This window comes from Bufo bufo, chromosome 1 (assembly GCF_905171765.1).
Source record: "Bufo bufo chromosome 1, aBufBuf1.1, whole genome shotgun sequence".
NCBI classification, from domain to species: domain Eukaryota; kingdom Metazoa; phylum Chordata; class Amphibia; order Anura; family Bufonidae; genus Bufo; species Bufo bufo.
Window position 1 is genome coordinate 98379507 of NC_053389.1, and position 27238 is coordinate 98406744.

Sequence of the window (27238 nt, forward strand, 5' to 3'; positions counted from 1 at the left end):
GCCCGGCACTTGAAGTTGCTTATATAATAGAAATAGTTTGCTAGGTGTTTTTTTCTGCTTAAAAATCCATCCTCTGTACCTGAAACCGTTTTCCTAATCCCATTTGCCTCAGGGTCCCTTCTGCTCATTACTTATTCCGTCTTACGGTCATACCGTCTGTCACGAAGGTAAGACGAAGGTCTGGATTTTCCTTCTCTGCTCTGGTCACACTTGGCCGCTTTCGGAAAGAATGGCCTGTAAGCCGGGCACAGTGACACAAAAACCACGAGAGCCTTAAAGTGAGCCGCAAGGTCTGTAAATTTCTTCTGTAGATTTGCCGTTGGCAGACGCCCGTGGAAATACTGAGACAGGGGCCACTTACCTAATGAGAAGGAAGTGTCTGAAAGGGTGTGTAGCTTCATCTGACCCCATGAGCCATACATCAATCATCATACTATCATTATCTGCTGAAAAATATGGCCATCCAAAAGTTTAGACTTCAGAGTTGTTGTATTTTTCGCCTTTCAAACGTGATTTTTTTACCTCATTGTGCCAATATTGTATGTGAGTGAGCAATATAAGTCATACTCACAATTTGCGGTACAAAACCTTTTGTTTCTTTTTATTTCTTTACTTTATTCCAATATAAAATGATGCATCATGAGGGGCGCCGAGACAGACACCGTTCACACCTCCTCCGCTCCACGCGACGTTTCGGGAGAACACGCCTCCCTTACTCATGTGTGCAATGAGGTAAAAAGCACACAAGTCTGCAAGTTTGAAAGACTGTCAGTGCTGGGTTAGGGCTCATGCACACGAACGTATTTTCGTTCAGCTTCCGTTCCATTTTTTTTTGCAGACCATATGCGTAACCATTCACTTCAATGGGTCTACAAAAACAACGGAAGGTACTCAGTGTGCATTCAGTTTCCGTATTTTCGTTCAGCAAAAAAGTAGTGCATGTCCTATTATTGTCCGCAAATCACGGTCAGAGGCCCCATGCAAGTCAATAGGTCCGCAAAAGATACGGAACGCACACGCAACACATCCGTATCTCATCCATATTTTGCAGATCCATACTGTACAAATGCCATGCCCAGCCCATATTGCTCATGTGTTTGGTGAGTAATAAATTACCGTTTCCGATCCGCAAAAAAACTGAACGTATACGGAAACCATATGGATATGTTTTGTGGAATAAACGAACGGAAGAGGAAAAAAAAACTCAGATACGGAAAAACTGATCAGTGAAAAACGGACCGCGAAACAACAATGTTCGTGTGCATGAGGCCTTAAAGGAAACCTGTCACCAGGATTTTGTGCATAGAGCTGGGGACATGGGCTGCTAGATGGCCGCTAGCACATCTGCAATACCCAGTCCCCACAGCTCTCTGCGCTTTTATTGTGTTAAAAAACAGTTTTGATCCATATGCAAATGAACCTGATATGTGTCCTGTATCCGGAGATGAGTCCAGCAGAAAGGAGCCCAGCACCGCCCCGCGTCCTCCGAATCTCCTCCTTGCTGGCTGACGTCACAGAGCTGGAGCGCCGAAATCTCGCGATGCGCGAGCTAGGGCATGCGTAGTTCGTTCCCTGTGCTGGCATCATGAACATGATGCCGACACTGCGCATGCGCTAGCTTGCACATCGCGAGATTTCGGCGCTCCAGCTCTGTGACGTCAGCCAGCAAGGAGGAGATTCGGAGGAGGCGGGGCGGTGCTGGGCTCCTTTCCGCTGGACTCATCTCCGGATACAGGACTCATATCAGGTTCATTTGCATATTGATCAAAACGGATTTTTAACACAATAAAAGCGCAGAGAGCTGTGGGGACTGGGTATTGCAGATGAGCTAGCGGCCACCTAGCAGCCCATGTCCTCAGCTCTATACACAAAATCCTGGTGACAGGTTCCCTTTAAGCAGAGATCCCGATGTGGACTTGTATTTGCTACAGGTGACAGAAGTGCTTCACATTATAAAGTTTTTTTTCGCCGCCATTATCCATGGGCTATAACTGGTATTGCAGCTCAGTACTTTTCACTTGAATCGGGTTGTGCTGCAATATCAGGCTCTGCCCATAAATGGTGCAGAAAAAATAATATATGCTTTTTTTGTTGTACTCAGACAATTTGGGAAACGTGGCACTGGTTGTATGCTCTTAGGGCAACATGATTAGGTCCTACTTGAGCTGTTCAGAGATTTTAAGAAAATGAATGAACCCAAAAAAAGAAAAAGAAAAAGTGACCCTGCATTTGAATCAGGGTCTCTGTCACTAGTTTACTGTGCCTAGGAGGGCATGCAACTGATCAGATTCCCTTTAAGGTATTTGTCCATTAAATGCTAAATAAAGATACACAAGTCTGCTGCTTACTCCTATTAAATGCTCACTGGGACAGAAGAATAATGCATCCAGATAAAAATGTCAGATTGCTGCAAAACTCAGCAAGCAGTTATGTCATAGGCCTATTGCACACGACCGTATGGCTTTTTCAGGGTTTTGCAATCCGCTTTTCACGGATCCGTTGTTCCGTTTTTTGTTTCCTTTGTGTTTCCGTTTCTGTTCCGTTTTTCCGTATGGCATATACAGTATACAGTAATTACATAGATAAAATTGGGCTGGGCATAAAATTTTCAATAGATGTTTCCGCAAAAACGGAACGGATACGGAAGACATACGGATGCATTTCCGTATGTGTTCTGTTTTTTTTGCGGACCCATTGACTTGAATGGAGGCACGGAACGTGATTTGTGGGCAATAATAGGACATGTTCTATCTTTCAACGGAACGGAAACGGAATGCATACGGAGTACATTCAGGGTTTTTTTGCGGACCCATTGAAATGAATGGTACCGTATACGGAATGCAAAAAACGGCCCGTAAACGGAAAAAAAAAACGGTCGTGTGCATGAGGCCTTAGGCAGATGTGCAAATGATTAGTGGTCTGGATCAGGAGTGGTCTGATTAGACACTGAGTCTTGATACAAGAAGAGGAGTAAAAGTGTTTCTTCCACTGTCCTAGAAAAAGGCTATCAGAAGCTACTTCTGAGTAGTGTACCTCTTGGTGAGAGGTCGTTGACTGCTAGACATGCCTCTAACGACACTCAAAGATTTATTTTGCCCAGTTAATAGACTTTGAGGGTACATGCACACGTTCAGGATTCATGTGCGGAGCATCCGCACTGAAATCCGCAGGTGTTCGCAGGCAAACCTGTGTGGTCAATCCGCATCAATTGGTGCAGATTTGCATGCGGATTTGGTGCGGATTTTACTAAGTGAATGAAGAAAATCCGGTCAGGAAAAATAAAATAAATTGACATGCTGCGGATTTTAAAATCCGCACCGCAGGTCAAAATCCGCACAGAATAAATCTGCATCGTGTGCACTGAGAATTTCAAATTCTCATAGAATAAAATGTACATGACCTACAGTGCCGATTTTCCGCACGCAATCCTGATCGTGTGCATTTAGCCTGAGAGGGGAAGCATCATTAGACTGAGAGAAGCAGGATGGTCATTTCAACTAATTGCCCGCCATTTAGGCAGTTCTGACCTAGCTGTTAGGAGGTGGTTATGGGAGGGAACAAATAGAGCACAGTCTCTGGACGCTCCGGACAGACCACCAGTAGTGAGGATTGTTTGATCCGCCTACAAGCACAAGCAGCTCCCACAGTTTCATTATCTATTATCCAGACACACATGTGGCACCTTACTGCCATTTCCAGGCACTTAGCAGAAGGAAATTTGGTGTCAGTGACCATTACGTGTTCTGCCATTGACAGCCAGCTCCCGTTGCCTTCGCTTACAGTGGTGTCATGAACGAGAAACCTGGACTGCTGTTTGGGATCCGTTGACAGTTAGGTTTCAGTATGGAGGCCTGGTGGTGAGCACTTCAGTCCTGCATCTGCTGTGGAGTGACACACTGCCCCAGCTACTGGTGTGATGATCTGGAAACCATCACGTACGACAGACGGTCACCAATAGTAGTGATACGAGGGACACTCAACGATGTGTAGGACATCCTGCACCCACGTGTGTTGTCTCTCATGGCAGGTCTTTCAAATGGTATTTTTCAGCGGGATAATGCTCGCCCACACACAGCGATGGTTTCCCAGGAATGTCTCCACCAGATACAACCTTGGCTGCCCGCTCACTAGATTTATCTCCAATCAAGCTTTTTTGGGATTAGCTGCGACACCAGCTTTGGCAACCGAAAAGTGTGCAGGATCTACAGGCCCAGCTGTAACGTCTATAGCCGAATGTGCTGCAGGATCCCATAAAGAACCTGTGTGCCTCCATGGTCAACTGTATCTCATCCTGTATCCAGGCTAGAGGCCGCATCTCATCCTGCATCCAGGCTAGAGGCCGCATCTCATCCTGCATCCAGGCTAGAGGCCGCATCTCATCCTGCATCCAGGCTAGAGGCCGCATTTCATCCTGTATCCAGGCTAGAGGCCGCATCTCATCCTGTATCCAGGCTAGAGGCCGCATCTCATCCTGTATCCAGGCCGCATCTCATCCTGTATCCAGGCTAGAGGCCGCATCTCATCCTGTATCCAGGCTAGAGGCCGTATCTCATCCTGTATCCAGGCTAGAGGCCGCATCTCATCCTGTATCCAGGCTAGAGGCTGCATCTCATCTTGTATCCAGGCTAGAGGCTGCATCTTATCCTGTATCCAGGCTAGAGGCCGTATCTCATCCTGTATCCAGGCTAGAGGCCGCATCTCATCTTGTATCCAGGCTAGAGGCCGCATCTCATCTTGTATCCAGGCTAGAGGCTGCATCTCATCCTGTATCCAGGCTAGAGGCCGTATCTCATCCTGTATCCAGGCTAGAGGCCGTATCTCATCCTGTATCCAGGCTAGAGGCTGCATCTCATCCTGTATCCAGGCTAGAGGCTGCATCTCATCCTGTATCCAGGCTAGAGGCCGTATCTCATCCTGTATCCAGGCTAGAGGCTGCATCTCATCTTGTATCCAGGCTAGAGGCGCTCCAACAGGTTCTTACAGCCTTCTTTCGTTTGTACAGTTTTCCCCAATAAACTTATCCTTTCGCTCCAATATTGTGATGACAGATATCATTACATTCACACAGAGAACCTTTCATTCCATTATAACAACTGCGTTACTGTTAGTCAATGAGTATAATTCATATTCCAGACTTTTGCAGAATCTACACTTATTGCAGGTTTTGTAGTTCACTGCACACAATGTGAATTACATGCGTTTTTTTTGTGCACAGATTTTTGTGCGGAAAACTGCAGCATAATACAAGTACAAGCAAAGGGAATAAGATTTGACAAATCTCATGTTTTCTGTGTGGAAATTGACCTGCCATGCAAATTTCTAAATCTGCAAGATGTCAATTGTTTGTGCACCTTTTGGACAGTGGTTTTCCCGATAGACTTCAGTGGGGTTTGTTAACATGACGAACAAAAAAACACACCAAAACGGCAATAAATAATTTGGATGTATGTGTGATTTTTGTGCAGATTTCTTGCGGACTTTCTGCACCGTGCGCAGGTACCCTTAGCATTGTAACAAGTAACTATGGAATATGCTCCGTCACTACTCACCTACTCTAAAAGCAGTGCTTACAATCCGAATGGAATACAATTCCATTCAGATAAAAAGAGAGAAAAAAAACCCATAAGCCACAGGGTCTGATAAACCCAGGAAATCTTGACTCTAGGTAATGATTTCCACAAAGATCTGACAGAGAATGACAAATCACAACCATCATCTTCCTTCTACACATAAATGGTCAAAATGAACGGCTCCAACTGATATCATTATTTAATCCGCACACTATTTTTTTCCCCCGACCTGAATGCCATAATCAATAGTGTGGAGAGTGGTGGGAGGAAAAAAAAAAAAATCACACGGGGAATAGAAAAAGATTAATTCTGCTATGGCATGAGCAATCCTCTGGTCCCTATCGTAGGTAGACCGCTATAAATGTATCGGATGACAAGGTGCTGGGACCAAAGTCATAGGCTATAATCTGATGGCCGGGAGTGGAACCTGCACAGAGAAAAGCTTTAATGGACATATCAGTGCCTTTTCTGAATTTTGGAAATGGGGTAGGTTCACATGTGGCAGATCTGTTGCAAAAATGTCTGAATCCGTCCCATGCACCTGAAGGCGGCTTGTAAAGTTCTTCGTACGGGTTGCAGAAACAACCCCATTCACATGTATAGAACAGAGTTTTACAGTGTCCTTCGTCAGTGTATGTATATATCTATATGGATTGATGGTGATGCAACACCAGGTGGGCATGAGCAAAAATCTACCCCCAGGGAATGCTGAGGTGGATGTGATGAGAATAAAATTGCATTGCGGCAGGCACCGTCACTTTCCATCTATCAATTTCCTCACATTGGGAAGCAGTGTGGCGCTGCGGGCCTGCGCTCTATATATAGAGATGTTCACTGGTACATTCTGTCCTCGTCCCATTTGGTAGGAGACAGGCGAGCGTTGCTTTTTTGCACAAGGAGATGCCACCCTGTAAACAGCGGCCTGACTGAGCTAATGGGCTTTTTTACGCTTGACATATACAAGACCTAAGCATCTGGTCTTAGCGGTAATGCCATGTACTGTGCTCCTTTAAGTCTCCCAAATATCTACACATTTATTCAGGTAGACCAGTAGTATGGTCACACTTTCCCTGGCCAAAATAGCCTTCAAATGCATTGCTCCTACTTCCATATCTCTAGAAAGTCAACATTACAACCAATATCCTCATGCCGTTACCTAGAAACCATCACCAACAACTGCTGTTGACTGATCTTTTCTGGCTCCTTTCAGTATTGAGTGGATATAAAGCCGTATTGTTATGGATGATACGAGCATCTGATTAGTTCATCAAGCCCCTACATACAACTTTACACTCCTTGTCATTTAAATATGTACATCTAGGGACGGTCAGCAAAGCCTTGTATGGTCAACGTACTGAACAGAGACATAAGAATAACCTGCTTGTTCATGGTTTCTAGAAAACTGAAGATTTTTTTTTTTTTACATGCGCTACAGAGTTAAACAAAGTGAAGAAAAAAGGCAATTAAGATATATTACAAACGGTTGTAGTTTACATTTCCTGTCTGTATAAACCAGTATTACACAAAGGTGGAGCCACCCTTCATGCAGATACCTAGCCATCTGGCAATTAACTAACATATTGTAACTTTTCCAAATAATTACCCCTTGGCCATGAGAGCTTAATACATGTACCCACCTTCCAGCACGTCTCCCCAGATTCCTCTCGAGCCCCCCCCCCCCCCCCCCAATGCAGAGGAGCCCGTAGCCCATTAGCAGATTCTAGGTCATCACTAACTGGCCTACAGCATCTGGAGATGGGATCCTGATATCTCTTCTCTTCCCAGGAAGCAATGCAATTCAAAGTCTGTCTTGATAATTATGATCCTACTTAGCTCACAGTAATGCGATGTCTACAGACCTGCAATCACCCCTATTTAACTAAGGGTGCATCTGTTTTTGCAAGCACTTAGGTCAAGTGACCACTGGAAATGTCGATGGTAAAAAAAAAAGTGCAAAATGACTGCACTTGTAGTCACACCTGAAACTGCCCTAACGTTGACAACTAGATCTGTTTTATCCTTTTTTTTTCATACCATATTGTACAATATCACAGTCAAACTAGCTAAGTATTGGGGGGGGGGGGTACTATTTCTCCTTGTAGAGAGTGTCTCACAGATGCAAGGAGTCTTATAGGCCATGCAATGATCCTCTGGGAAAAAATAATGCACATTAGCCATCTTTCCACAAAAAAAAAAAAAAAAGAAAAGAAAAATCGGATGTCACCAGATGTAAAGTAGCCAGCCAAATATCCCAAATGCCTCATCCCAAACACCAGTCTTGCTTGGTCATTTGGACCTACAGCAAGCTTATAGCTGAAAGTGGCCGTCCCTAAAACGTGATCCCGCTGTCCTGCCTATGTAGCCAGCATCTCTCACCTGTTTCCTCCTCACACGGTTGCATGAGAGTGTCTCGCTTCCTTCTTCTTTTCAAACTCAGGAAAGAGGGTATCTGCTCTCACACGGCAGATAGTAACCATTTCCTGACCAAAGAGACCTCCAGATCTGGCAGAGCTTCCGTTGTGGTAGCAGCTGTCAGGCTACTCTTTCTGTTTCGAAGACATAAGCGGCGGTCACAAACTCCACGGTCACATCATGAAACTCCACGTTGCAATGCACTTTCTGCCGCCTTATAGTAGTATTTTTGGCAAGAAAATCCTGGTTTCAAAGTGTTAAAAATAAACCGCCGTTGATCCTCGCAGGGAACAATAAAGCGGTCTAAAATAGGGGTTAAGCTCCTGCTACTTCGATCCACGAGACGTTAACGGGGATTTATGTCCGATCCTTGGTGTGCAATAACCTTTTCACCTCATCTGTACCTGGCATTCATGGCGTCCTCCGCTGCAGAATGTCAATAATGTAGATGTTCAGTCATTTCTATTTTAGAGAGGAGACAGGCTTCACTCCAGAAAGAGGGTCATGGGGCGCTCTGTGGGGGTATGTCACTTTCTATGAAACAAGTCAGAAGTGTTCCCGGAAGAGCACAGAAATAAAAGAGAAGCCAGTACTTTGTGTCACAAATGGCCACACAGCAGGGGTCGCCACCAATGGGCACAAGAATTCCAGTTGCTTGGTTACTAGAAAGCCTAAAATAATGCCCTAGCTTCTTGATGAATCTGAATTCTTTAGCAATAAATACTACAAAAAAAAACATGGCCAAGGATCCTGAAGAACCTTAAACTTTAAGGGGTTGTGCCACTAATATAAATGTATCCCGCCAAACAGATATCGTTGTTACAGTGCATTCCCCAAATACCACTATTCATCAAAACTGCCTCTTTCTAAAATCAGCCTCCCACTGCGCCCTGTGGTAAATCAGTTTTGATATTCAGTTGCTGTTGGTTACGTCCTGCATTTGAGCCTTGTAACGTAGGACGTAGGAAGAGTCACCGGTAAGAACAAGGGGCGTGGCTAGTGTCACATGATCTGCTGATGTCAGGACACATCCAGACACATGGCAAACAAGGAGGTAGGATTCAAGCATGGGGGAGAAGAGAAAACTGCTAATGAGGTAAATGTGAAAAACGTAAAACTATCCAAGGAGAAATGGTAGCTAGAGTAATTAATGAAAATACACTTTATAGAGTGAAAAGTAGTTTATGGCGCAATCCCTTTCCAAACACTTTTACCGAACCGGATCCTAGGCCTTAGCAAATACATGGTCTCTTTTTTCGGTGTTGTGTTCTCCATTGAGTTGATATGGCCATCAAGTTACATAAAGACTATGGGGGTCATTTATTAAGCTGAAATACACCTATATTAGGCGTATTTTAGGCGCAGATAGCGGCACAACAGTTAGTTGCGCCGCTATGTGCGTCTTCGCCCTGGTCGCGCCAGGTCTAAAACGCCAGTCTTAATAAATATGCCCCTATGTACATAGAGATTAGACGAACTATAAGCTGTCCGCTCTCTTGACATCCGTAGCAGAACAGTATAGAACCCGTTGAGGATGGTCACGTATATAATGTTGTCACTACAGGTCTCTCCGTCCACTTTAGCAACATCAGTAACCCAATCAATTTCAGGACACGGAATTACTTTTCCATTTGCTTCTTATTTACTTCCTACAAAAGATCAGATCCCATTTCTTGCAGAAGGCAATCCAAATAAATGAATAATAGCCACCAAATTCAAATTATGATCCATAGGTGATCAATCCAGGACTCAAGATGAATCCTAAATTGTATAATAAAGGTGACATTGAGGCATAGCATGAGGAGAGCAAGAGCGAGACCAGGTTTTGGCGTTACGCGGGTTCCTCCTCCTGATATTATCCATTTGTTTGGATTGCCTTCCACATAAATGTGATCTAATCGTTTTTATGAAGTGAATAAGAAGCAAATGAAAAAGTTTTCCACCTCTTTCTTGTACCCCTGTATTGTGCCATCCCTCTGTTGTTCCTCCTAAACAACAGAGGTAACTGGATATTACCATTTCCCTTGTCAAAGTCAGCACTGATTGGATAGTGTCAGAGTGCGTATGGGACACACCTCCAAGTGGCAACGCCCTGATACAGCGGGAGTCGCGGGACACTAAGTTCTAAGAAAAGATGTTCCAGAACTGTTATTTTATGGGAAATACACATATTTGCTAAGATGTGCATGTCTGGAGAGGTGACAGGTCCTCTTTAAGAATATACGGTAGTTTTTCTGTGCACTGAACATTTACTGATCTTGGTTGTCCCCTAAACACCTTTTATAGCTGTCAACCAAATGGCTGTTCGGCCAAGAGCTATCCTTCCCAATATATACATGGCCAAGCATGCAAGTGCTCTCAATGGGGAAGCAGAGTTGAGCTGCTACTAGACATCACTGGCAAAGGCTTATTCCTCTTGAGAGCAAAAGGATTGAAATTCAGCATGTAGTTTCACAACAGCTGGAGTGCCGGAGCTTAGCCACCACTGTCTTAGACCATTAAATTCTTCATCCATGGTCAATGTGCATTAGGTGAGGGCAGGATGAGAACAGTCGCAGGTAACGTGGCTGATCTAACATGCCGTGGACTTTGTAACGGTTGCTCTAAGGTCTATGCAGATGGTCATCCTTGACCACTGCTGCACTGTCCACCTCTCAAGATGACCTGAAGGTAGGACAATGCCAATGTTTTGGTTCTTGCATGTAATAGAATACCTGTCTCTTAACGCTATAGCCAAAGTTGCAGCTACTTTCACTCCTCCACACTGCCATAATCAGGCAGAGGCAGCAGGTGGCAAAGCGGCTGCCCATGCCGCTTACTAAAAAACTCCCCCTCACAGAGCGCCCAGCTTTTCCTCACATAGATGCCTCCTGCTGCTTCTGCACGACTTGTTTGCAGGGATGGCGGGGGTGTAAAAGGCTGCAACAGGAGGAAGCAATAAAAAATACATATGAAAACATAGAGAGATTGGAAGCCTTCTATATCTGATAACATCAATGAGAAGAATATGATCCTTCCTTTTCTTCTACAATTAATGAGTTATTCCCTTCTCATCCAAAGCTACCCTCAGGATAAGCATTATGATCAGATTTTCCATGCTATACCCCATTCAAATGAATTCAACATTCAATCTATGGCCCTTGTCCTAAAAGGAAAAAATACAAGATATCAATAAACCGCAAGATAAGAGAAAAATCCCCATGACCCTGTATAGCACCGTGTGCTCTGCTTGTGGCCTGCCAAAAGATTGACAGTCTGATAATGGGTAAATAAATCCCTTCATTATCGTCTGCTCCTGAGATCCCCGAGTCATTAATCAGCATTATTCTGTACACTTCCTCAACGGCCAAGGAAAATTAAGGCTTTCTGCACTTAGGCATGGAAGCTCAGATACTACAGTTTTACCATTGAGTCAGGTTATCAGATGCCAAGTAAGATGTCATCAGATAAGGGGGAGATGCAGAGCCCTACCAGTCCATGGAATTGTGGGCATACAAATAACATTTCAACTTAAATTTTTTAAATGGTGGTTTATCCAAACCTACAGTCTATGGGGGCCTCCAAAAACCTAGCCTCGGGGACTGTCCCTATATTAGTCGGCTTAATGTGCATCCCAGTGTGGTCATAACCTCAGGCCCAAACCGTGGCAACTTATTTGGGTTGGGGTACGTGATATAGAAACATTGAGAAACACTGACTAGAATGCTACATGTAATTAGGGTCTTATCTTCTCTGTCTAGACAGTAAACTACATCCATACTATTTTTGACCATGCACATGTGAGTCCACTAAAATTCTGGGTCTTTGAGACACCTTTTCACTATATTCAAGAGATGGAAAAAGTAATTTGCCTCAGCCACAGACATTTCTTATGAACATGAGCGGCCCCGCCAAGATGTCACCTCTCGCTTCCTTTAATTGGTTTAGATATTCCCCCGTCTCCTTTATGTTTCAAGAGGCAGCAAAGTGGCAGCTCAGACACTTAAAGCTCCAGTCCGAGGGGATCATATTAATGCAGGGTGGGGACAGAAATGAAGGCTAGCAAAAGGTTAAAGAGAAGGGGCAGATGTGACTGGAGCTCGAGTAAAGGCCATCTGTTCCGTCTGGCAATGAGGAGGGAGATCGGATGACACGCTGGCATTAGCCCAGACCAAAAGGCTAGCCAGACAGTGTCCGTGTTACGCTGATACCCAGTGATAGTCATCAGTAGACATGCCGGTACTGCTGCAACTACGACACTCATCTGAGCTGTGCTGGGCTAAACTCATGGTTAGACCTACAGAAATATAGTCCACAGGGTAACAGGCCAAACTTCTAATTGCCTTCAAGATTAAACTTCCAAATTCTATTCAGCTTTCTAAATCTAGTGGGATACACAATACAGTGTATGGTAGAGGCCAGGTCCCTCATACTCCTGAGAAGAGAGGTGACCTACACAACAACCCGCATAAGAAGAAGAGCCCGGAGAGCCTGTAACACTGCCGGGGACATCCGTCATGTGTCACGCTGGCTCCCAAGTTGTCCTTTTATGCACTAGGTGCTCTCTGGTATCTGGCGACCTCATTACTCTTATGGTTATGACATCAGAACTTTCTCCAAGGAGATCTCTATGGTTGTCATGGAGACATAAGAAGCAGGCGTCCCAACGGTGGCTGCAGAGCTATGCGGCATAAAGCACCCGAAATTTAATAGACAAAGGAACATAGGCTTTCCACTTGCGTATTGTGCGGGGTTCTCTCAGTAGAACTCCAGTTACTGAGGCAACGAGCAAAGAATTTCCTCACAATACTGGAAGGTAGCACGCTTCCAAAAAGTCCAGTATATTGTGCTGGAGGTTACAGTGGTGATGAGTACAGGGACCTGGAGCAGCAGGGAAGGAACTTTAATACCTGGGTTGTTAGCATATCATCATTTCATTTACAGCATCCACCCAACCCAAGTAAAATTTACTTCCCAATCATCTCGATGTGTGGTCTTGCCTCACGCTTTGCCTGCTGCCAAGCTTCAGCCCCCAAGGCAACTACTACATTGCTTCACCAGCAGTTAAAACTTCCAAATTTAATATATAGTCGATCTGACTTTGATGTTTAATGTGAATGTGTAGCTCTTAAAGCGCACCTGCCATCCAACCTGTGTCATTAGCAATTCATCAGCTTAGGGGGTGTTAACTGATAGGGCGATGACAGGAGTATTTTTTTTAGTTTTGTGCAGGGCAAATGACGAAATATTACATAGACAAAGGTAGTTTGTAAACTATGTGCATGCCCATTAATGACACCCTATGACTAACCAGCTTATTGTTAAAGGGGATTTCAAAGACTTCAGAACTGATGACCTATCCTGAAGCAAAAAAAAAAAGTATCTGATCGGTGGGGGTCCAACACCCGGGATCCCCGCCGATCAGCTGTTTGAGAAGGCATGGGTGCTCGCAGTAGCGCCACAGCCTTCTCCAGCTTTTCTTAGGCCAGTGACGACACTTTCATCAGTCACATGGCCTAGGCCCTAGGAGCAGCTCAGCCCCATAGAAGTGAATGGGTCTGAGCTGGGATACCAAGCACTGCCACTATACAATGTACGGCGCTGTGCTTGGTAAGCAAGAAGAAGGTGGTGGCACTCATAGTTGTTGCCGATGCCTTCTCAAACAGCTGATCGGTAGGGTTCCTGGGTGTCGGACTCCCACCGAGTAGATATTGATGACCTATCCAGAGTATAGGTCATCAGTTCTAAAGTCTTGGAAAACCATTGTAAGGTGGTCATACACATTAGATAAACCTACCGATTTCAGCAGGGCAGGTCAATCATATAATATGTACTTGGGTTCCCCTGATGACAGATATTGGGTGAAAGACACAACATCAGTTTCAATATAACCGGGGGCATGTTTGAGAGGAATAGCTGGTGACCACACACTTGAGGATCTAAGGTGTACAGTCACCTTAAGTCATGGTGTAAAATGAGGTAAGAAGTTCACCACCAACAACTTTTATAAAGCTTTTGCAAGGAGTCCTCTTCATAATGATTTCATAGTGACTGCACCTTTAGGCCCAGGAGAACTTTGAGGTTACAAGGTTAAAATTGTTTATCTTAAAGGGGTTTTCCAAGAGTTTAATACTGATAATCTATGCTCAGGGTAGGTCATCAACATCAGATCGGCCGGGGTGCAACACCTGGCAACCACACCAACCAGCTGTGGCGCTCCAGAGAGCACTGCGGTCTACTCATAGAGTACCAAGAACAGCATTGTAGATTGTATAGTGGCTGGCACATTGACTTGAATGGGACTGAGCTGCGCCTAGGCCATGTGACCAATGAACGTGATGTCACTGGGCTAGGAAGAGGCCGAAGAGCTCACCAGAGCATCCTGACATCTTCAAACAGCTGATCGGTGAGTGTGCCAGACGTTGGATCCCCCACAATAAGATACTGATGGACCTATCAATATTAAACTCTCAGAAAACCACTTTAAAGGGGGCCTTTCCATAATAGATATGGCAGATTGCTAAGATATAGCATTGCTTACTACTTCCATGGAGCTCTGACTGCCTGGACCCTCACTGATCACCAAGCTATGGAATAACCTAGGATGAAGGAGCAGAAGATCTTTCACATATTTGAACTGCACAGAAAAGCTTCAGGCCACCCACTATGCAATGCTACAAGCATAGTGGCAGGAACCCCTATAGAAAAGATGGCGGAGACTGAGAAGCTACATCATCTATACAGGCAATTTCAGCTCTTTACACAAAGATGCCTAGACTTCTCTGCCTCCCACTTTGCAGGGGCAGTTTGCGATAACCAGCGCCTATACTAATAGCAAGATTTAATAAAAGGAGATTTGGCCGCGATGCAATTAAATTACATTTGAGTCTCTCGAGGTGAAATCTCATGCAAATTTGAAATCATAACATTGAACTCAATTAAATTCTTTTCTATTTAGTTTCAAGTGACTTTGATGTGATTTAATTACAAGGTTTTCACAACTGGGCCAAGTCACCGTTTAGCAAATCTAACTGGAGACTGAGCGCGGACTGATGTCTCAAGTCTCAACCTGGTTAAAACTGGTTAAAAATGTCTGTCTAATATTTTAATCAGAATGAATTAACGGGAACAGAGATATAAATGGAGATTAATTAAAGTGTTACGGGGTTTTTTCCGAGATTGCAATATTGACAGCCTATCCGCACAATAAGCCATTGATATCAGATCGGCATGGGTCTGTGCAGTGGATAAATAGAGCAATATATATTTATTGCAGTGTTTGATTTCAGATTGAAAGTTTTTTTTTGTTTTTTTTTCAATGCAAGGTTTTATTACACAAGCCGTCATGTCACGCAGTCATACATCCGATGACTCTCAGGTGTGTGTCAGTGTCCATTGACATCTCACTGTGTTAAGTGTGAATCATCCGACTGGCGCCAGGCAGGACTGCTCCACTATCATTATTCAATAAATCTCAAGGGTCATTGCTACCACACTGAAGGCAACCAGACAGTCCGGGGTGACGTCACCAGATACGTAGACAGATGAGAGCAGGCCTATCTCAATGATATGCGGTAAAACCATTAAATCTTCAGTAAATGGAAAGCAAGTCACTTAGGAGACAAAAAACTTGTGACGCTATAGTTGTCCTTTGATCACATAAACCGTGATATTCCCGATGCCTTTTTGGGGTCTAATGTTATATTAAGTGCGAAGGCAGAATAAGAAGGTGTCAAACTACAACACTTCAGTCTATACACCATGGATGGTCATAGGCACTGGGCAAGATAAAAGTTGAGGCTTCAGGAAAGCTGTAACCCAGAGACATTTTCTTCTAAAAGTAGAAATGTCCAAGTTTTTAATACTGATGACTTATCCTCAGGGTAGGTCATCAGTATCTAATTGGTGAGGGTCCGACTCCGGGCACTTCTGCTGACCAGCTTTTTGGGGAGACCCCGAGCGCAGAGCCCTCTTTCTAGGCCAGTGACATCACGTTCATTGGTCACATGGCCTAGGCACAAATTAGTCCCATTAAAGGGGATCTGCAGTTTTTTTAACCTCTTACGGACCCAGGTCGTACAGGTACGCCCAGATGTCCGAGTCCTTAAGGACACAGGGCGTACATGTACGGCCTGTGTATTTCCGATCACCGCCGCGCGGTAATCGGAACGGGGTGCTTGCTGAAATCATTCAGCAGGCACCCTGTGACAATGCCGAAGGGGGTCCTGTCAATTCAGACCTGCGGTTTGCAGTGTTTCCGGGTCATTCGGGTCTCCGGTGACCCGAAATAGGAGGGTGATCGGTGGTGTATATACCACCAATCACCCTCCGTAAATCCTGTGAGGTGGCGGTGACGCCACCTCTCAGGATCGCCTGTGATTGGCTGGACGGATCGGCGCTCTCCCCGCCCACAGACTTCTGTGTGAGCGAGGAGAGAGGAGCCCCGTGTCGGTCCCTCTGCCTCCCACGCGATCCGCCGCCATCCGTGGCCCCTGAGCCACCACAAACATTTAGGGAGAGCTTTAGGTTTGGCAGGGAGAGTGAAAAAAAATAAATAAAAAAAGGGGGTGATCTGCAGCTTGGCCCCCCCCCCCCCAACACGCATTTTTTGGGGCACAAGCACTTTTTTTTTGTAGGTGCGCTGACTGTGGCCGGCACTCTTAGCCGTAAAAGAGCGTCCGTCCACTGTTTAGCGCATCACCCACCCCACCGCAGGGTATACGTTAAAACACACCTTCCCCCCACACACACACTAAAAGTTTTTACACACACACACACAGACACAACCCCTTTAGCGTTAGAAGATGGCCCGCTGGGCCTCTGCATTAACGGTTGCTTCAGGGAGTACCACACTTCCATGGAGTACTAAATTTATAATCCCCTTCCCCCATTTTTATTTATTTGTCCACAGTCTTCCAAATTTTTGGGGGGGCATGTCACATTTAGGAAGCCCCCATGGTGCCAGAACAACAAGAAACCCCCACATGGCACACATTAGGAAACTAGACCCTTGTTATGTACCTTGAGAGGTCTAGTTTCCTAAATTGTGTGCCATGTGGGGGTTTCTTGCTGTTCTGGCACCATGGGGCTTCCTAAAGTGACATGCCCCCCAAAAAACATTTCAGCAAAAATTCTCTGTCCAAAATCCCAATGGCGCTCCTCTTCTGAGCCGTGTAGTTCACCCGTAGATCACTATATCCACATATGAGGTATTTCTAACTCGGGAAAAATTGGACTACGAATTTTGTGGCACTTTCTCCTTTTAACACTTGTAAAAATGAAATAAAAAGGGGCTACAAGAACATGTTTAGTGTAAAAAAAAGGAGATTTTGAATTTTTCTCCTCCACTATTCCTGTGAAACACTTAAAGGGTTAAACTTTATGAATGTCATTTTGAATACTTTGAGGGGTGCAGTTTTCATAATGGGGTCATTTATAGGGGATTTCTAACATAAAGACCCTCAAATTCACTTCAAACTGAAACTGGTCCCTGAAAAAAAATCAGCTGATCGGCAGGGGTCCTGGGTGTCGGACCCCCGCCGATCAGATGCTGATGATCTATCCAGAGGATAGACCATCAGTTTAAAAAAAAGCACGAAACCTCTTTAAAGTGAATGGGCCTGTAATGCAATACCAAGTATAGCCACTATTCAATGGACAGCGCTGTGCTTGGTAAGCTGTGAGGAGGTCGTGGCACTGGAGTGCTACAGCCTCTCACACAGCTGATCGGAGGTGTACAGGGGTCGGACCCCTACTGATCACAAATTGATGACCTTTCCTGAGGACAGTTCATCCATATTAGACACTCGGACAATCCCAACCTAACATACAGTTTTCATTTGTAGTGATATTGGCTACTGACGCACACACAGAAAGCAAGCAGCTGTACTTAACCCATATATAGCCCACAAGTTCACTATAAAGGTACAGCCATAGTATGCAGGCATTGTTAATGGTCACGTAGTAACCTGCAATACTGTGCGATCATCAAAAGGGTTGGCCCATCTCATACATTGGTGGCATATAGGTCCGATAGAAAATGAATTGAAGAGCACCACACAAGCGCAGCCACCGCTTTTATTCACTTCTATGAGGCTGATGGAAATAGCCAAGCCAAATGTTTTCAGCAGCCCATAGAAATTGATGGGGTGCCGCTGCGCTGCCCGGTCCGCTCTCCACTTTGCGGCCTCCTTCCTTAGCAGTATGACACCAAGGTATGAGATGGGCCAACCCCATTAAAAGGATTTTCTGAGATTTTTATACTGACGACATATCCTTTGGATAGTATATAATAAAAGTTTAAGAGCAGCACCACGGACCTCACCGACCACACCGGAATGCACCAGCCCAACCACGGCCGCAGATCAAAAACACGGTCATGGCAGCATCTCCGGTTCCATCTTTATTACTTGTGTACACAGCTTTTCAGTACAAGTAATAAAGATGGAACCGGAGATGCTGCCATGACCGTGGGTTTCCTTGGATAGGTCATCAGTATCTGATTGTTGGGGGTTCGACACCAGGACCCCCCGCCCATCAGCCGTTTGAGAAGGCAGCGGAGCTCCTGCGAGTGCTGCTGCCTCCTCACAGCTAACCAAGCACAGTGCCATACATTGTATAGTGGCTGTGCTTGGTATTGCACTCAGCCCCATTCATTTGAATGGGACTAGTTGCTTCATAGGCCATGTGAACAATGAACATGATGTCACTGGCCTAGGAATAGCAGGGAGAAAGCCGCGGAGCTACTGCGATCACCGCTGCCTTCTCAAACAGCTGATCGGCTTTGGAATTTAGAGCCCATCCGGGGTAACAAGCCAATTTTGTATATTTTCACTCTTCTTGTAAGGTGTTATCTTGGTACTTCATTTTTTTCCCAACACTTAAAAACATTGACTTCCTAAAAACTAGTATGCAGAGCAGGACTGATATGAATAATGACAATTACTGTATATCGCTGCAGAATATATTGGCGCGACATGAGTGACTGCAAATGAACTTTATCTCAGACATAGAGAAAAGCAATTCATCAAAGTTTCACTGAATCATGGCAAACCCTGCAACCAGAGCAAGAATGATAGCAAGTAACTTCATCGACTGTAGAGGAGCCATAATATGGGAATAGGAGAAAGGCTTGAATCTCTAGAGCAGACATTCTCCCACCCTCAGATGTTACAAGATTAGCAGAGCAGGGCTGCCCTGTCTCATGCTGGGACGGGATCAGTGAATGCAGCAGGTGCTGTCCGAAAGGCACAAACTGATCCTGTTTCCGTGAAAACGTTGCCAGCATGAGGGAGGAATCAGCCAAAATGAGCCCACACATGAGCTGTTCAAAAGCCTCTACCCCAGGGGCACTGGGAGCTTGTTAAATGCCGCGTCTCGTTAGGACATGTACCTTCTTTTCATGATATAATGTGCAGATCCTCTTCAGCTTTACAGAATGGATTTCTCCATTGCCTTTGGGACTCTCATCCCTGGGGAGAACAGAGAGCAGGGTTCCTTTTTCGGTATCCGGCTAGGTGGAAGTGGGATAGTTCTTTTCTCAGCTAGTCGCCCCCGATTCTGCGCAAGAAGGAGAAAATAAAAACGCTAAAGTTTTCTGAGGACTATTGTTCAGCAGTTTTCAATATCTGAACTGTACAATCACAATGAAAGTCCTGACGCCAAACACGAAATTAAAGTGTAACCGCCATGTTTCATCAAAAATCTATTTTAGTATAGGTTACTGCTGCTGCAGCATTATGCATAAAGCAATCTTTAGTTTCTTCATATACACTGTTTTATTTGAGTGTTTCCCTTAGTTCGGCTGTTTAACCTCTACAATATGAGGACCTGCTCAAGATGGCTCCTCTGCCAGTTCTCTGAGGCCAAAACTGCTTTCCCTCACTTCCCATACACCTTGCTGTAGCCAGCAGCTCCCTGCCAGCCAATCAGATTGGATTACTGAGAGACACGCCTCCTCACTCTGAAGCCTAATGCAGGCATGCAGTGTGAAGGACCGCCCCCTCCGTCTTCCTATCTTCTCAGCCGGAGACATAGCAACTGTCTTTTAAGGGAGCAGTGGAAAGGGACAGGGGACATTAATGAAATTAAAGCTGTTATTATATAAGGTAATTACAGATCTTTTGACAATCATTGGCAGACTAACTCAGGTATAAATGCCTAGCTCTAATAAACTAGCAAATAAAAAAATAAAAAATGACAGTTACACTTTAAGAAGAGTAGACAAGCCTCGTCATTTACAGATGCTCTGGGACAGACAACCAGTGCACACACTTATAATGTACGCCCTGCAGTGATTCAGTCCCAGGGACCACGGCTGTCCTGAATTTGGTTTCTGGATCTGCATCCATAGAGTAGTAATGCAGACAGATCTCGAGTACCACTGACGTGCTGGACGTACACAATAACCAAAGGAAACATGAAATACACTACAAAGTGTGAATTCAATAAACTTCATTTATCCATTACCAGAGAGTTCTGGTGGCCACACAGTACAGTACACACTAGTTGTATGATATTACTATACACATAGGATTGAGAGACCTGTAATTGAAATATTAGTTACCAAAGTATTTCCATAGGTTACCAATCCTCACCTCTTGTCATGGGGGCAGGTAAAGCAAGCGTATTCTGTCCGTGATTAGCAGACTGCTTTACCTGCACCCATGCCAAGATGTTTTGTGCATGTTGACATCATGCTACCATCCTATTGTAAAAGTGACAGCTCTCGCTATTCCGGTCTACTGGAGAACCCATGACCAGGTCCCAAGGGATCTTGATTGGCACACGCTGGCACAGAGTGACAGAAATGCTGTCTTGTGCTTTATGAACAAATTATTTTTCTCTATCACCAAGACACTCATATACACTATGTACACATTTAGAGATCTAAGAGACTTTCACACTTGTGGCAGAGTGATCTGGCAAGCAGTTCCGTAGCAGAACTGCCTACCGGATACGGCATTCTGCATGCAAACGGACAGCATTTGTAGAAGGATACAGATGCGGATACGTCTTACAAATGCATTGCAAGAACGGATCCGTCTCTCCGTATGTCATAGAAACGGATCAGTTATAAAAAAAATTCACATTTTTACCGGTCTGCGCATGCAGTATTGCAGTACAGTATTTTTAAATGCCAGATCCAGCACTAATACATTTCAATGTAAATTAATGCCAGATCCAGCACTAATACATTTCAATGTAAATTAATGCCGGATCCGGCATTCTGGCAACTGATCCATAATTTTGGATGGAGATAATTTTCCTCTGTCCAAAACGCCGTTCAGTGACTGAACTGAAGACATTCTGATGCATCCTGGACAGCTTTCTCTCCATTCAGAATGCCTGGGGATAAAACTGATCAGTTCTTTTCCAGTATTGAGCCCCTAGGACGGAACTCAGTGCCGGAAAAGAAAAACGCTAGTGTGAAAGTACCCTAAGCCTACTAGAAAATGCATACAAATATCAAATGCACGTCACACATGTCCACTACGGACTCAGAAAAAGCTGCAGTCCTGCATGACATTCACAGAAAGCTCCTGCAGTAAGGGTGAGTTCAAACAGTTTTTAATGGATTTGTTGTGCACTTTTTAGTGAAGGTCCAGATGGGTGTTGCTATTTGGGAGGGTGTCCCTGCACAGTCTGACACTATCAATTCAGCGCCGTGCAGGGACACACTGTCAACTGGTAACACCCATCTGGATCTTCACTGCAGACTTCTGGCAATTCAATCATTACCTCTTGCAGGAATAAAAGAGGAATGGCACAACATAGAGTTATAAGAATAGAGGCTACAGAATTGTAATTACATGGAGGATGCAAGTAGTTACTAAAACAGACACGTCAGGAGAGGGGACAGGTCCTCTTTAAAGGCTATGTACACCTTTGGAGGCAATTTTTTTTATTATTGCATTTAACTTATTTTTAGCCAAAAAAATCATATTTTCAATTGGCCTTTATTAAAAATATTGAGCCATTCTGTCACAAAGGGTTAACAGTTTTTATAACTGTATGACTAGTAATTTCACTTTGTGCCGGTCATCTAATTACCCTTATCTCTAAACTACTGAGAGGTGTGGGTATTCGCTCTGGTAGACAGGACAAGCGGGTGCAGTATAGAGGCAAAGACACGTTTGTAAATCAAAAACTGCTGTGTTTATTCACACTAGTTGCAGGTTCACAGTATGACAGTCCATTTTCAGTATTGGTGTTAGTTCACTCGGAAAAATATTCAACTTTGATCCTGGGTGTTTAATCCACACCCGGCTGAATGCACAGCCTCAGAAAGTCCACCTGCATGCTTTAGGAGGCCTGCTCGCCCAACACACTGTCTTCAGCTTTCAGCCCACACACATGCCTCAGATCTTAGCAGAGTTTCACACAGCTCCAGTGTCAGAGAGGAGTAATTCACCCACCTGACACTGCTGGATGTTTTTTATAGGCCTGTCAAAACCCAGCCTGGACCGTGGGGAGTAGTCACCCACCCAGCACTTTGACTACTCCTAGTAAGAGCCGTCCCAGATCAGCTATTTACAGCCATACTAGATAGCAAGGTGTCACACAGCAACTGCTGCTGACACATGAAAACTGGCTCTTACTCCACCGAGGCCAGGAACCTCGGTGACACATACCTATCATTCACGATGATTCCTTGTACCTGCTTACAGAGGTCATAAACACTTATTTAAAGAGGACCTTTTATGGGTCCAGCCATTATAAACTAAGTATCAGGGTATGTAGGGCATAGTGCAGGGATCTAACTGCACTTAGTATTTTTTCTGGGTGCCACTCCGTTCGCCCTCTGTGGCCCCCGTTGTATTCTCCCGCCTGGTATGCTAATTTTAGCATCGGAACAATGAGGAGGAGACTAAGGGTACTTTTACACTAGCGTTAGAAGAATCCGGCTGGCAGTTCCATTGCTGGAACTGCCTGCCGGATCCAGAAATCCGTATGCAAATGGATATCATTTGTTTCTGGATCCGGATCCGTCTGACAAATGCATTGCAATACCGGATCCGTCTATCCGGAAAAAACGGATCCTGTATTTATTTTTTCACAGATTTAAAGGTCTGCGCATGCGCAGACCGGGAAACCGGATCCGTTTTTCAGAACACTTGGTACCGGATCTGGCATTAATAAATTTCAATAGAAATAATGCTGGATCCGGCATGTGTTCCAGAATTTTGGCCTGCTGCGGTATTTTCTCTGGTCAAATACTGTAAAAGGGACTGAACTGAAGACATCTTGATGCATACCGAACGGATTGCTTTCTATTTAGAATGCATTGGGACAAAACTGAAGCGTTTTTTCCCGGTATTGAGCCCCTATGACGGAACTCAATACTGCAAAACTTTTAACGCTAGTGTTGAAAGTAGCCTGAGCAATTTCTCCGTGCGCCATCTCCTTCTCCATGGCTGTAGCGCTGTTCAATCGCAGCGGAGAGCGCCACAGCCAGGGAGAAGGTAAGTTTTTTCTTCCTGGCTGTGACGCTCTCTGCTGCGATTGGACAGCGCTCCGATGCTAAAATTAGCATACCAGGTGGGAGAATTCAACTGGAGCCACAGCGGCGCGAATGGAGCAACGCCCAGAAAAAAACAGTAAGTGCAGTTAGATCCCCTGCACTATGCCCTACATACCCTGATACTTAGTTTAGAATGTTTTGAACCCATGAAAGGTCCTCTTAAAAGAGGACCTTTCACCTTGAAAAACATTGTGAACTAAGTATGCTGACATATAGAGCAGCACCCAGCCGGATCATCACTGACTTACTAATTATCCCCAGGCGCCGCTCCGTTCTCCCTTTATCCCCTCCGGTACCTTTGCTCTGTAAGTTATAGTAGGCGGGTCATTCCCTTGTCATGTGGGCGTCCTCCTTCTCCTAGGCTATAGCCTGGCCAATCGCAGCGCACAGCTCACAGCCTGAGGAGTTTTTTTCTCTCAGGCTACTGTGAGCTGTGCGCTGCGATCTGGCCAGCGTTGCAGCCTAGGAGGAGGAGACGCCCACAGGACCAAGGGACAGACACCACCTCTATAACTTAGTGATGTAAAGATACCCGGAGGGGATAACGGGGAGAACGGAGCGGCGCCCGGGGATAATAGTAAGTGCAGTGAGATCCCCGGGCGCCGCTCTCCATGGCAGCATACTTAGTTCACAATGTTTTTCAAGGTGAAAGGTCCTCTTTAAGCCACATTCTTATCAGTAAGAACTGAACTATCATGACTGTTTATAAGGTCAGAGAGCAGAGATAAGGAGTCCGTCTGCTCCTCAGATGACGGAAAAGAAAGAGCATGTCAGCTCTGTACACAAAAAAGATTCCATAGAGACCAATTGAAAAAATGAAATAAGTACGATGCAATGATACAAAAAATTGCCCCCAAAAGGCATACATAGCCTTTAAAGGGACTGCCTGTCATCATGTTAGAAAGAAGAGAGTTTACGGCATAGCCGAAACGTCTTATTTTTTGCTACCTGTACGCACTCATGGCTTCAATAAAGGATATACTGGAGATGCTGCCGTAACCTCTCTTCTTTCTACTGTTCTGTGGACTGCTACGGATCTGCGGTCCCGTTGTGGCTGACGCATTCCGTGATTGGTCGTGAGCTCCGTTAATGCTGCTCTACCCTTTTGCCTTTACACTGTCATTATGTTAGGGGACTGCCTGACATCATTTTAATACTGTCCTAAAGATGGATTCACTTCAGGTCATCAAGAAACAAGCAATAATAGTTGTAAGTCAGCAAAGTTGTAAAATTTATTTTAAAAAAATTAATCTTTTGAGAGAAGTAACTAGAACTGGCCACAGATATGTTCTTTACACCTCTGACCTTCACTGCATAATGAAAATTGGCATGTTCAAAGCTAATGGTAGCCAAAAAATAAGGAACATCCTGTCAGACAGAAAAAAAACTGTCTACATGGAGAGGACACGGGGAAAGGATTCACTGATTGAGTGTGCGCCAGAGAGAAAAGATAGCGACTGGCTCATAAAAACTCTTTACGGCCATTAAGGTGCTGAGGGGCAGTTAGCAGCAGTCGGGGAACATCGAGGGACTGGTGATTAATAACAAGAAAGGATATGCAGGCATTTAACTGTGACACAGAGAGGGAAGGTGACTATCTGCACCATTTCCCAGCTGTCACAGCTCCCGCCTGACCTTTCACCCTGCAAAGACCTCTAAAGATATCACACTCTTTCTCGATGTCTTAAGACAAAACCTAAATCGACATATGAATAGCGCAAACCCAACACCTAGAGAAGCTCTCCCTTACTGCACAAAATTTGTTTTCACGTGTTATCAATCTAAGGTCATACCTTTTTGCCATCCTGTACCTTTAAAAAAGAACTCTGAAAAGAAAACTGAATCTGTGTTATATCCAATGACCGCCCTGAGGGGGCGCTGCATGACACATGGACATCATTCAGCCCTGCACTAGGCACAACACAGTGGATAAGGGTTGCCCAGAGTTCATGTTGGTGCTCAGCACCTAAATACTAGGATGAAATTACCCAACTTTATGCTTTGGGAGTGTTGGAAAAAAATCTGAACACCAGGGAGAAACCCAAAAAACATCAAACGTCAAACTTAGGACCCCAGGGCTACAATGTAACAGTATCAACTACAAAACCTTTCCGCAGCCATGAAGTTGGTAGGTCCTAAAAAGTGGTTTCCAGGAGTAGAAAAATATGACTGCTTTCTTCCAAAAACAGCACCACACCTGTCCATGGGCAGGATCTTCAATTCCACACACAACCTGTGGACAGATGTGGCACCACCGCTGCACCTCCCCATCGTGCGGATCAAAACATCAGGCAACAGGGGGCGGGGTTGGGGGAGCAGCCAATAGCAGGCTGCAACGGTGACCAGCCTCCCTAGTAGATAGCGGCAGCTGTGCAGGGATCCAGAGGGACGTGGGTGCTCTAGAGGAGGAGCTAAGTATGCTCTAGAGGAGGAGCCCGGGCATTCTGGGGGGTCATTATAGGGATTGAATAACCCTTTTAAGGCTACGACCCAAGCCACGCCTCCTGTGGCAGCCAATGGCTGCAAAATTTTGCTGAAAAATCATGCAGCTATTGGCCAGATGTATAGTGGGTTCCCTAATGCTAAATCTGCTGCATATTCCAAAGCAGAAACCGCCACAGCTTCTGCCTCGGTTTTTCAACTTCAATGCCATGGACCTGACCCACCGAATAGCGCTAAAACCATGAGCAGACTGTTGTGGTTTCCCGGGCGTCCGCGTGGAATCTACGCTCAAAAATAATCCACGTGGCATTGAAAACATTGGAAGGCAGTTTCAGGGAGCATAATCTATGCTGAAATCTGTGGCAAAAATCTGCTGTGTGAATATAGCCTAAGGTTTACGCATTTGTATGGCGGCCTATGTTGGCATTTTCAGGGACCACTTTATTCAGGTAGCATTTACCCCGCCCCCTGCGTGCCAGTATACATAAGTGCCCGGCGAGATCTCATGTGTATGGGGACAGTCTTCCCTTATGTAATAACATGCCTGTTCAGAGAGTCTGAGAATGTACGGTTTTCGCCCAAAATATTGTTGGGCAGCTGCTATCTTATGTGTGTGGCCAATTTATCTCTTCCTCCCAGTGTCAGACTCCAGAAATAACCTCTGGAACAAATGTGGAAAACGGAGGGATCCGACACCCGCCTTACAAATGCCTTCTGATTTGCGGTGCTCGTGTAATCAGCAGGCAGATGTCATTTTAACGTATCTCTCAATCCTCCCGCGCACACCTATCATTATCACATCTGATCAGCGCTTATTTTATTTAAGTATTTCACTTACTTATATAGCGCTGACATACTTTTATTGACGGGGAATCGATCCTCCCAATTTGCTGATTTAGCAGCCGATAGAATACAATGGCTGAATTGAGGTCTTAAATGTTTGCATCGATTTGGCAAGAGCGAAACGCCAAGTGAGCGAATCATTTCGCACGGCATTAAATGTATAGATGGCAGATTGGTGGCTGGTGAAGCGATTCGCCCATCCTTACACTGTATCCATTCTCAGAGAAGCGTTTACATGAATACAAAGTACTGTCTAATTCCCTTCATCTGACATTTGATAGTCCAGCACAGTACAAGGAATTTCCACTTGTTTTCTGGAACGGATAATCCACAATGGCTTAAAAATTGAAAAGAAAGTACCATATGGAGATGAAGGTTGGTTCCCTACTCAAGTTTTATGCTTGTGATAAATTACAGATTATCTAAATGCTGCAGAACCAGATTTTTTGGAACTTTTAGATTCCTCCGT

At 44.9% G+C, this 27238-nt stretch overlaps 1 protein-coding gene across 1 annotated transcript in view; it reads right to left on the reverse strand.

The window, feature by feature from the left end:
- The window catches only part of SAMD11 (sterile alpha motif domain containing 11), a 142343-nt gene that overhangs the window by 74480 nt on the left and 40625 nt on the right, over positions 1-27238 (reverse strand). The window contains 4 exon segments of the mRNA XM_040427179.1: positions 19354-19369; positions 19372-19404; positions 19407-19436; positions 19439-19520. Of these exon segments, the coding sequence (XP_040283113.1) occupies positions 19354-19369; positions 19372-19404; positions 19407-19436; positions 19439-19520 (161 nt within the window).